The 12,597-nt window shown below is 37.4% G+C and overlaps 1 protein-coding gene across 8 annotated transcripts in view; it reads left to right on the forward strand.

The window, feature by feature from the left end:
- The window catches only part of LOC117394169 (receptor-type tyrosine-protein phosphatase mu-like), a 296,513-nt gene that overhangs the window by 201,607 nt on the left and 82,309 nt on the right, over positions 1–12,597 (forward strand). For 3 of the 8 annotated variants that reach the window (XM_059015556.1, XM_059015565.1, XM_059015609.1), the window contains exons 13-16: positions 2,832–2,868; positions 4,306–4,380; positions 8,761–8,896; positions 10,751–10,780. In XM_059015556.1, coding sequence (XP_058871539.1) covers positions 2,832–2,868; positions 4,306–4,380; positions 8,761–8,896; positions 10,751–10,780 — 278 coding nt within the window. The remainder of the gene's footprint in view (positions 1–2,831; positions 2,869–4,305; positions 4,381–8,760; positions 8,897–10,750; positions 10,781–12,597) is intronic. The other 5 variants (XM_059015574.1, XM_033992207.3, XM_059015599.1 and 2 more) reach the window with 3 other exon arrangements.

Raw genomic sequence — 12,597 nt, forward strand, 5'->3', positions numbered from 1 at the left:
GGTGGAAAGATCGATGCTTAGGCGCTTTCCCCAATATTTTACGGATCACTATTGCTATGGGGCTAATTCTGAAGAAGGGGAACAGAGCCGGGAAGGAGTCGGCCATGAATTCTTTGTCCATCTCGACTTGGATAAGAGACTCAGCAATTCTGGGTTCGGAGGAAGCAGAGCGAAGATTTTTGCATATGAATGGGACAGAGGGAGGCTACGAAAGTAGGGCGAGTCTGTGACTGCGGTGCAGAGCATATGTGTGTCTCGTGTGTGGAACTTGGCTGTCTTCTATTACTTGCCCTGGATGAACGAGGAGAGCGCGTGACATCGGATGACGCCTGCTGATTGGGAGCCTGAAAGAGATGATGTAACCAGATTGTACTCTGGAATGCTGATGGAGGGGGGGGGGGGGGGGCGGAGCTGCCTGGGCTGGGGCAAGCAATGGAACCGCTGAAACCGAAGATGTAATGAAAGAGGGGGCGGAGAGTGGCAGACGAGAGGCTGAAGGAGGAACTGCAATGGTGTTGGAGCAATTGTCTATGCCATCTAAACTAGTGTTTATTGCTGACAAGGCATTGCTGGTGCTGCTGAGCGGGCATTGGCGAGGCACGAGTGAAAAATTCAGCTTCCAGGGTAAAATCAAAATTATGAAAATATCTTTAGTTCAGTGGCAGTGAAAACTGGAAGTGTACAGGATGGGAAAGTCCAGTAAAATAGCAGTGTGAGGCCTGTTTCCAAAAAATTAACTTGACAGAAACAAAAACTCAGCCATTTCTTAGTCTAAATTAGAACTGTACTTGAAAATGTTCCCTTTCAGAAAATAAAATGAAATGAGCTTGGAAAATAGCTTTGAGAATCTAGCCCTCAATGTTGCACAAATATCAAAAGTAGAAACCATATGTGGTGGCTGGACTTGATTTCTGACTACAGGCATTGCTGTGGACCATTGAGGCTGATGCCCAGTTGTAGGTCAGAACGTCAGCTGTGGGGACCGGAAGTGCTGAACCCGAAGAGACGGCGGCCATGATTGGAGTGGCGAATACTGGCTTGAAGTAATAGAGGAGCAACCCGTTTGTCCATATCGTTGAGCCGTTAATTGAGGCAATTGAGACGGCGATGGGGTGAATGTCCTCAAAAATGTTATGAAGCTGAAGGATGAGTTCGGTTGCGTCTCCTGGTTGCTGTGCTGACAGGAGGCGACGACCATGACTGGAGAGGAGGGGCTGCTGCATCCTGTCCTGGAACTCTGTGTGAGCGAGTTTGTGGAAGCGCGCTTGTGAGAAGGAGGCAATGGGGATGTAGCAGATATAAAGGTGCAATTTATTGTTGAGCAACGCCATACGCTTGCTTCCAGCCGGGATGTTGATATTGTTGTCGTGCAGGGGTTTTAAAAGTTTGGCGAGTGGCCGATCCTTATAAAATAACTGCTCCGGAGGATGAGCCTGCTGGCGGGGGTGTTTTGATCTATATAGTGCCGGGGCAGCAGGTCTGGTTGCTGAGTAGAGGTCTGCATTAGAAGTAGATGGCCCATCAGAGAAATGAATGAGATAGAGAAATTAATGAGATATTGTGAGGAAAATCTGAAAAGGAGATTTCCTGCAACATATGCAAAAAAGCAAACGCAGGAGAGAGAACAAAGATTGTGATGTGGCTTACATAGGCAGATAGCTTTGATAGGCAGGAGAAAAATAGGAGAGGAGCCCTAGCACCCGCCCCGAAAAATTAGACCTACCGGAGACTGTGTTCAAAGCTAACTTCACACCAAAGAGCAACAAAGTGTTTCTAATTGTATTTACTAGTAAAAGTATTTACTAATGGGTGCTCTGCACTGTTGGTTCTAATTTAGAGCCACAGATATAGTGAATCACCAGCTAAAGCACTGAAGTTATTGTTTCCAAAGAAAATGGTTGGAAAACTCAACTCAAACTAAGAAAGTCATACAAAGGTCAATACCATCCCTAGACGCTTTAGAGTAAGAAATGGGTAAAATGAATGAACCTCTCTGAAATGTTTTTATTTCTTTCGCGGAGAAGTTCCCCTACCCCTACTGTGTATTGATAAACAGATCAATTGATGTATAGCAAAGACATTGTGATTGATTCATGAATCCACTAATTACACAGTTTTCTTATTAATTGTAAAACTTTTTGCTTGCATTCACCGAGTCACTGATTTTGCAAATTATTCCACAAAGTCATTCCATAGGATAAATGTTTGTTCCTTAACAGTCTGAAAATATATAATGCAATATATACTTGGGAACCCTGCCTTGTTCCTGTTTGCTGCAGAGCTGTTTTTCAAACAGTCATATAACAAGAAAGTACTGTAGCAGGAGATGGAACCATTAACAAATTGCTTTCAATTTCCTGTGCAGACCTACCAGGAACTCGCTTGTCTGACAACATGCACATGGTGTGCAGTAATGGCCTCCAATTCAGAGCACAAGGACTGTGCCAAATGTAAATGCACCATTGTTTTTTGTTTTTTTTTTAAATGCGGAACAAGATGTTCATGGCTTTTGCTCTCCTAGATAGAAAAAAAGCCAAGTCAAGTTTCCTCTTAAAAAATGTCACACTTATCATTCCGGATGCAGTACATGTAAACCAGCAGGTAAATATCAAAGGAGCTATTTACCCACAGTATGTTCCCAAGGTACCAAGTCTTATTACATTGCTAATTGCTTATTGCCAGGGTGTAATTCAGCTAGGTTGATAGACTGCACAGTTGGTCCTCAGCTGCAGAGGAAGTTGATGGGCCTGTAAATAGAACTGCAGACAGTGTTTGTATTTTCATTGGCAGCAGCACAAGAAATGACTTTTTTCCCTTTTCATTTTACACAGGAAACTAAAATCGACTGCGTCAGAGTTGCCACCAAAGGTATGCCTGTACTTCTGCCAGTGACAGTAATCTCGGCCTTGTGAAACATACTGAGATTTCTGATTAAAAATGCATTGGTGTAATCTTCCCACTAATTCAAAGTAAAATACTGTACATTTTGTGCTAGTTCCTAAACAAAAGAAAGTGAACAAAAAACTTTAGATCTGGTATAAATTCTTATAATGCTAAAACTACTAGTTAAATCTCCTTGGCACAGTATCCTATGTCTCTTTTTTCTATTTTACTTTCATTCATGATTTTAATTTTTATGTGTTCTTTTTAAAAAAAACCTTGTATTGTGGGTCTTTATTGAATATTGTGGAAATTGAAATGACCATTAGTTTACAGGTTATTGAAAGTGCCAGTGTTTTCTTTGCTTCCACTTCCACTCAGTATTCCAATAGACTGGGAAATATGAGAGTCATTATTAAAATGTCATCCTAGAAACATTCTTTGCAATAAGAAAGGAAATGGACAGCTTTTCCTTGACTCGTTGTCTTGTATTCTTTTTTTTCTGTATGAGGTTTATAATGACTAAAAATAAAATGGGAAAACAAAACCCGAAGTTTGTGAATAGTATATTGTTAACATAGAGCTGTGGCTAAATCCTTTGTTTTAAAACAATAGATGACACACACAATTTAGTTATGTCCTTATTTCTAATTAAGTAATTGTTTACTTTGAAAAGACTGGGGAAATAGAGAGATTTAAAAGGAGCTGTAATGTGGGCATTGCTATGGTTCTCAGTTACATTTAAAGTAATTTAGCACAATACCAGGATTCTTCAAAATATTATGTAGCCGCAGTTTTGAATTTAATTGTCTACAGATGGTAGATAATCTGTTTTCCTTACTAGTTGCCATATTTCTAATGGCACCCAGGCTGTTATATGTAAATTAGAGATATTCCATTCAAGCCTGTCTTTGTTTTTTTCATTGTTTCGTTTTTTTTCTTTGCAATTCTGCCTTGTTTTGCATCTAATGTTTTTTTTTTGCTCTTACATTTTCCTATTCACCACATTCTTTAAACTTTTCCCCCAAATTATATTTTACATAATGGTTCATTTGAATCATGTCTTTGAATTTATAACAGCACGAGTTTAATGGATCACCAGACTTCAGGGCTCCTGCCAATCACTACAGAGATGCTCGTTACCCAAAAGCTCCAAAGAGTATACACAGCTGTACAATGCAAACTATGACAGACACTAAAAGTAGTTATTTTTCAGCAGGAAGATGAATGGAATAAAACACACTGGTGACATTCATGTGGCAAAGACTTATAAATTATCCATCAGTATTGCTAAAAGTTACAAATAGGAATAAAATAAACTCTGTTTTATTTTCTTTTGTAACTACAATTCTCTCTTTTGCAAGCCTTCAGTCTAGCTTTTTTTCCCCTCATGCATGCTGACCTGGAAATCTTCCTTTGCCTTAGCTGCGATAATCGTGACTCAGCTTACAACACCATACATTCGCATCGCCCCTGCTTCTGGCGACAACCAACTAACAGGTCAGACATTCACGTGCCCACCTGCCATCACACCCATTTTATTTATTTGTGTGTGTGTGTGTGTGTGTGTGTGTATATATATTTTTTATTTTTCTTAACTTTTTTCTCTGCAAAACGTTCTAGTCTTGTGTGTAGTCTTATGTGTTGCTTATAGTTTTAGCTTGAAATCTCCACTGCATGTTTCCATTTCCTGTTCTGTCTGTTGGACGTTTGTCAAGTCTTCATGTTTATGTCTGTGTTCTGTTGTCCTGACAGGGGGATTGAAGGGGCTTTGTTTGCCTTTTGGAGGCTTATGTCTGTTTATTTGAATTACATTGCCTGATATTATTTTATTTTGTGTCCAAATAAATTAATTCAGCTGCTCCTATGCTTATAAAGTGGTTCATATTTATGTATGTGTATCATTAGCAGATTAGTTCCGTAAAGTACTGTATCATTTTTATTGCATGTCTGATTTGAATGAAAATGGTAATGCAGTGTCTGGTTAAAATGCCATGGAGCTCTAAACCATTTCGTGTGGGCATGCATGAAGAAAACTGCATGTTCAACCTTCTGCAATGAAATTATATAAATATTTATATTTTCAGTCAAAAAAATAATGTGTGTGATTTGGGAAAAAAAACAACTATTAGTTGAAAAAAAATAATGTGAATATATCCTTTGAAAACTAAAAAGGGAAAACGGGAGATTTGCAATATTATAGATAAACATGTTGATTAATAAATAGTACAGACTGCGTCATATACAGTGTACTAGCTTGGACAAACACTATAAATAACTGTTTAAGACTGATTAATTTTGCAAATGGAATCCCTGATATTGTATTTTGTATAAAGGCTGCATTGTATCAGTTTAAGTCACAATGGTCAAGACTTTAATTGAGGTCTGATAGTTGGCAAAAACCTCTGTATCTAAGACTGCAAAAATGACTGATGCATTACAAGGTACAGCCTTAAAAGTGATGGTTGTGTTGACCATTCTGCTGGACACACTTGCAGCACACACATCCCAGATTGCCTGCAGGAATTTATCAAAAAAAAGAAATGGTCAAGAAATGGTCCCTCCTAAACCATTTAAACATCTTGCAGACATGTCCCGTAAAATCAGTACCATCCTGACAGCCCATGCTGATAAACAAAGAGCAGAAATTCACAAAATGTTTAACATGGTTCAACAATAGCTTTGGTTAAATGACAACAAACTATTTGCTTTATTTGTGTTGAGGAAACAAAACACTTACACTTAATTTCTCAGTATAACCCAAATGTTTGTCTTTATGAGTGATTTTCTTGTTAAATTATTAAGTGGTAGTTTCGTTTTTTCTTTAAAGTGTGTTTTTTTGTTTTTAAAAGATGCCTTAATTCAACCCCATCTGTCTTTGGCTTTGTGTAAAGAGAAGTTTCTGGCCTCTACAACACAAACTGAATGCATTTTAATGACCTGATGTGTCAAGTATGATTTAGTGCCTATTTTTGCTTGCTTTATGACATATTTGTCATTTTAGCATTGGCAGTCGCATCTATAATACTGTACAGTGAGTGAAAATATTAGACGCTTCATGTGTTAAAGGATGTTATTTGTGTTATGAATTAATAACACAAAGGTCATAAAGATTTTACAAATCTGATTTGTTAGGACAGTATTAAAGCAACGCTGCAATACTGTAGTAAAATAAGTGAAAGAGAAGGTCAGAACTATCTACTTTGACCTTACACCTAACACTTTTTTTAAGGTTCTAAATCTTTGCTGCAGATTTGAGTTTTCAATGATCACATGAGCATGTCAATATGTGTGTTGCTTCAAATAACTATTGTAAAATAGGTATTTTATCAGTTAATTTAAGATCATGATATAAATGAATCTGCAGATGGTTTATTAAATAACTCTACAAGTTTTGTTTTTTATTTCAGTATCCATGATTAAAGCTTTCATGATGTTTACGTGTCACCCACTAACTAGTCTTCTTGATCAGTATTAAGAATATCATTATCATTATTTTATGCTTTTGATGTGGAGAAAGATAAAGGAGAGCAGTCTCGTAGGGATCGAATTGAAAGGTTTCATTGTTTCATCCAGGCCAAAGAAAACACATTTTATATTTTGCTTTACAGTACTGTATATTTTGTGAATCATCTAGGATAAATTCCTTAATTTTGAAAGCAGGCCTTATTTTCTTTTCAAAAGATATTTCTTTCTGACATGTGTATGGGTGTTGATGAAAACTAAAATATTAAATCTCAGCATAATAAAGTTATTTTATCAGCATCAAAAGTGAATTATTTTTTCTAATTTCATCAGATCATACCCTCACATAAAGCTGAGCGTGGAGTAAACTTCTAGGTGCTATTTTAAACCTGTGGAGATTAAGCAAGTGTAGGCAGTGTTTAATACAAACTACAAAAATTGTGTTGCAATGGTAGTAATGTAGTGGGAAGTAACTTGGTTGGCTTGGTTACCAAGTGTAAGGAATCAAGTGTAACCCCTTTACTTTATTTAAAATTGATTTTGTTGCTGCAGCTATTGTATTGTGTTTAAAGGTAAATGTAAGGTGTTTTGGAGGTACAAATTATTTCTGGCAAATTGTGGGGTCTCACTCCCTTCTGGTGACCTTTTTGATGATCAACCCTGTTGAGGTCTGTGGCGTGGATGCCTCCCAGCCCAGGGACAGAGACTCAGACACAGAAAGCTTGCACGGTTAAATGCGCTAATGCGCTTTTAATCACAACAAATAAACAAAAACAAAACGGTACAAACACTAACAAACCCAACTGGTCAAAATAAAAGACACAAGGGCCAAAACAAAAGGTTCTACAAAACTCACGAAACGTAGACAAACAGACAGGACAGCAAGGAACACGAAACACAGAACGCAACCCTCCACCTCTATCATCAACATTAATCCTAATCCGTTCAAATAGTCACAAAGCAAATATAGCATGTGTGTTTTGGGAATTGGGTTCTTATTCCCATACTGCTCAGAAAAAAAATGATCTGCCGGTTGTGTTTATGTCATCGTAAATAAAACAAAAAATAAAAAAAAAATTCTGAAATGAGCCCAGGCATCCAGCGTCTCCTGTCAAGGCTGTAACGATAGTAGGGTTCTTCGCATGATGGATGTTGTCACATTTTGATTGAAAAAGTGGTGGTGGCAAAAAAATAGATTCAGTTTAGTGAGTTGAACAGTGTCCCAACATTTTTCATCTTGAACTCATTTAGCAAGAGGAAATGGATATATAGGCACCGGTTTGACGTCCCATCACATTATACAGTAAACAGTGCAAACAGTCTTCTTAAGAGAGCGAAGACCAGAAGTGCTAAAACACTGGTAGCTGCTAGGTGTTGGTTATCTCATTTAAACAGATATTAAATGTGTATGCCAGGAGTGTGATCATCAGCTGCTGCCTACTTTGTAAATAAATTGCTAAGAAGGAGTATTTTGGCTCACCAGATGTGACCCAGATTTGTATTTCCAAAGGCAAAAGAAGTGTTTATTGTGTTAAAAAATAAAAAAAAATAACAATTGCTGTTGAAATGCATCGCAAATGAGCTTATCTCATTTTCTCAGGTGCTGGAGCTAATACAGTGAGAAATTATGAAAAAAAAAAAAGAATGGAGGAAAAAGGTTAGAGAAAGACAAAAGCATAGTCAAAAATCAACATGAAAGCAGAATACAAACTAGGGGACACTTTATAGAAAAGCATAATAACAATATGTGAAGGCTGAATAATAAGTTCTTGGAGGTAAGCCATCTTTGGGTGGAAGAAGAAAGGTTTAAAATAGTGTTTGGCATGTCATTTTTTTTCAGTACATGAAACACAATACAATACCTTTTGAATTATACCCCAAAGACATGCTGAAAACAAAACAGGGCTGGCCCACTGAGGTGTATCACTTGAGTCACATTGACTCTATCAACACCACACCAGCAGCCGAAGTCTAATGATGAGAATGAAAACCCTTTTTATTTTTACAGATCTAAAAAGTACAGCTGTATACTAAGCCTAGCAAAGTGACTGTTTGGCTATACCCATGTATTCTACCTGCTGTAATATATATTGGCTAAACTGATGTCATGCAGACATAACTTTTTAAAAGAAAGTATGTCTCTCTGTCTATCTGTCTTGTCTTTCTTTCTATGTCTATCTATTCTATGTAATGTAATAGGGTATGAGCTGTGGATGATTGGTGGAAGCAGCCAATTAAGCTTTGACTGTGTATTTTGGTCAAAGTATTTGTCTAGGTACAGTAGACCCTTACATCTGCTCAGTATCAACTATATCTATACATATTCCATTTAGTTAAACTCAACAAAATAAGGATTCAATGACAGACTTATCAACCACAATTGTGTTTTTGTTCCATAAACTGCTTTTGCTTTAGGTACTGCCACTCTGAAACCCGATGCAGTTGAACCAGAGAAACAGACCGACCACACTGTGAAGATAGCAGGAGTCATCGCCGGCATTCTCCTCTTTGTCATCATCTTCCTGGGGGTCGTCCTGGTCATGAAGAAAAGGTAAGAGGCAATCATAATCATTCAAAACTTCACAGTATATTTAGACATTCTCAAAATCCTTTTGGTTTACAAGTGTCAATTCTTAACATCATCTTTTTCTACGTGTTCATTAAATTATATTAAGAGTGCATATTCAATGGTCAAGACCCTTAAGTAAAAAAAATAAAATACTACTTTATAATGCACTAATGTTTCTTTCCCCAAAAGGTGTAGCAATATATATGTTTATGTTGTAGTTTTTTTTTAAATTCTTAATTATGGAATAATTATATATATATATATATATATATATATATATATATATATATATATATATATATATATATATATAATGTAAGTACATCAAAATGTTAATAATTGATATAAAAATCAATTATATCAGGATGTTTTGGACTACAAGTCCTTCTTCAGCCAGATGGAAAAAGCAGCATATATATATATGATGTATCATTCTTTTTCGTCAAGATTGTCTGGGGCAGTAAAAAAATCCATGTGCAATATCTACAATTTGCTGTTTAATAATGCATTTGATTACAGTGATAAAATCCATTAAACTATTTATGTCGCTGATATGCAATATATAATGAAATATTAATTACACCATATTCCATGCTCAAATAAATGTCGCTGTTTTAATGACCTGGGATTGGGAATAAGGGCATATTATCTTTAGAAAAAAAAGAGATAAGAAGGAACAATTGATGAAAGCGTATTTTTCAAAGAGATGCCTTCAGCATGTAGCTGGAGGCAAGTTTACATTAGCCACAGTCCCATGCCATGCTACCATTTCTGTATTCCGTGCTACAGCCCTAAGAATGACTGCAGTGCAAATAAAAAAAAAATCCACTTTTTACACTGGGTACCTCAAAGCCTTCAATAATATTATATGAGTTTATAAGGATTGTGCCAGATTACAGGCATTATTGCTGCCAGAATTTATTGAAGCAGAAATATATTTAGTTGTTTATAGTGGGCCAAGTTCAAGCTGATACACCAATGCTTGAACTTTAAAAATTGAATCAATTTTTAATATTGGTATATACAGGTATTATGTCTAGGCAATAAAACATTTTTTCCAGTTTTAAAATGTGTCTTGGTCATTTGGGTATTTTTTGTAGTTCTTTGGAACTTTTTCCTTTTGAGGTGTCCAAAAATTGTCCCAGCAAAAAGTGTTATTTTAAAGGTTTAATGGTTTGTTCTGAAACTAAACTGTATCAACATCACACTAATTGTAATTCGTTTAATGATGTTATTGTGTAAAATATCATTGGTAAGGAATATAGAATTATTTCTGTGGAGATTGTTTGGAAAAACAACATCTGAAGTCTCTTTTTTTTTCTACTAACACAAGAAAAGTGGGGTTTTGACAGAGCTTATAGAACACTAATGCCCAAACAATTTTGCATTCTAATAAACCTTTCTTAGCAATCCTAAATGTCTTATTTATTTTAACATCTAATGCGGCAATGCCAGGCTGTGGGTAAAAAAAGAAAGAATAATCCATATCTGCCACTAACAGACAAATGTGACTTGGCAGAATTATTACCAGAAAATTACAAGTAATATTTAACTAGTGACACCCAAGCCAGTAGACTTCTTTTTAAACTCCAAGCTTTTGAAATATTCAGTTTGAGGTTTTGAGTCTTCAAGGTTCATGGGTTCCATTTGAAGTAATTTTGCATGGCATATTCCCAGCAATCACCTTGCCCTCGCAACCACTAGTAACCTTCACTTTTTCCACCATTATCTAATTTTGTTCATTTATATTTTTAAACATTAATATTTTACTTTTCTTTCCTTCCATTCCATTTTTTCCCATCACTGCTTAAATCCTACCACCATCCCACTTGGCAGAAGAAGCTATCACTCCTACACTTATTACCTGTAAGTAACCACTCTGTGCAACATCAGTGCCACACTTTCTGCCACACTTCTCCATGCATGAATAAGTGACTTCTTCTAAAGATGCAGTTCTCCTCTTTCAAACTGAAAGGCATTTCAGGTTCAGACACAAATGATCCATGCTAAGACAGTATGGCTTCTAAGCACTGAGATCTAAGTACCATACTGAAAGCTCTCAACTGAAAGGCTGCTTCGTGGGGGAAATATACATACTGTACTTCTATCAATTACAAAAAGGGTGATGGTACAGTAAACAGTATTTCTGTGAGGAATCATTTTACTTGTAAAGTACCATTAATACAGGTGCTTTTATTTTTTTATTTTTTAAGTGTTCCTCTCTGTGTGGCTACAGTGGCATTGGGAGCTCAACAGATAACATAATATCAATAGGTAGTTTACCATTTTTTAGTTTACTCTTTAAAACATGGTACAGCTGATGTTTCATCTACTGTACAAAGTTTTAGTTTGAAAGAGGACCTTGATCTTTACTAAAAACATATCCATGGAAAACCTACTCCAAAACGTCCCTGCACTAATCATGAAAATGACAAAGGAAAAAAAACTGTCTATCCCAGCAAAAAAAAGCAGACATGATGACATAAAGATGTGCCTTTATCTTGCAGTATGTGTCCATCCAGCCATCCCTGCCCAGTTATGCTGTTTTAGGCAGGCAATGGTCATTTTAAAAATGCTTATAAAGTACCACCCATTGAATAAAACTTTTTAGCATGTCTAAAAGGGCTGTCTTTGCTCTGTTGGGGTATTTTGTATTTTGAACTTTGCTTTGCTATAGCACCTGATCTTCCTTCACAGATTATTTCGTATAACTGGTCAAAAAATTAATGACATGCCGGGCTGCAAATCTAGTAGAGTATGCAATGCCTGTTTTCAGAGTTTCACTGATTTTTCACTCCTCTTTAGTTCTGAGCCTTTTGCTAATAGCAAAAGTCCTGTTCCCTATGAAGTACGAAATGTAACCATTACCATATGGGCATTTACCTTGTGAAGACCCCGATCCTGAATACAATTATATCAAAGCTCTCCTGCAGCTTTACAGAGCGCTCTGGAGTCAGATAGCACATTCCCTGCGGTTAAGTTTTCCCCGTAACAGCAGAGCTTGTGCCATTGATCAAGAGGGCCACTGCGGTCTTGCAGGTGCCCTGGTCTAGAGAGCGTCCGCCCTGTTGCATTACTGTATAGCTGCGTTCCGGTACCGTCCCGGTTCCGACCTGCTACCGACCAGGGATTACATCCCCAATCTCCTACCAAGCAGGCCTTGTTGACAGTCCACTTGCAGTTTTTAGCAAGCTGAGGCAGCAACTGTACATTCTTAGGGTTCAATGCTTGCTGTTTGCATAATGCCTGGGTTTATCCCTGTGACACATGCAAGGTCACCCTGCCTGTGGACAAGCAGATGCTCTTCTTGCCTGAGGCTGCAGCACGCAAAGAAGGTACTGGTAAACCACATTTTCTGCGAGTTTTGTATGCATTTACCCAAGCGTACGCTGGAGAAACTTCTCTCCTGCACAGCACTCTTCTCCATCACCCTCTCATAGAGAGATGGCTGCGTCCTCGCCCCATGGCTCTGTGCCAAGGGAGAGCCGTGCACCCAGGAATAGAGAAGCTCTGGGAAGCAGTTTCCCACAGGCACTTACAATTACGTCTCACCCGAAAGACGGAGCACAAGGAGGTTAAGTGACTTGCTCAAGATCACACAGTGACTCAGTGAGTGAGCCGGGATTTGAACCGGGGACCTCCTTTTCTGTAACCACTCGACCACAGGATCACCAGGATTTTGT

The sequence above is a fragment of the Acipenser ruthenus genome, chromosome 3 (assembly GCF_902713425.1).
Source record: "Acipenser ruthenus chromosome 3, fAciRut3.2 maternal haplotype, whole genome shotgun sequence".
Lineage (NCBI taxonomy): Eukaryota > Metazoa > Chordata > Actinopteri > Acipenseriformes > Acipenseridae > Acipenser > Acipenser ruthenus.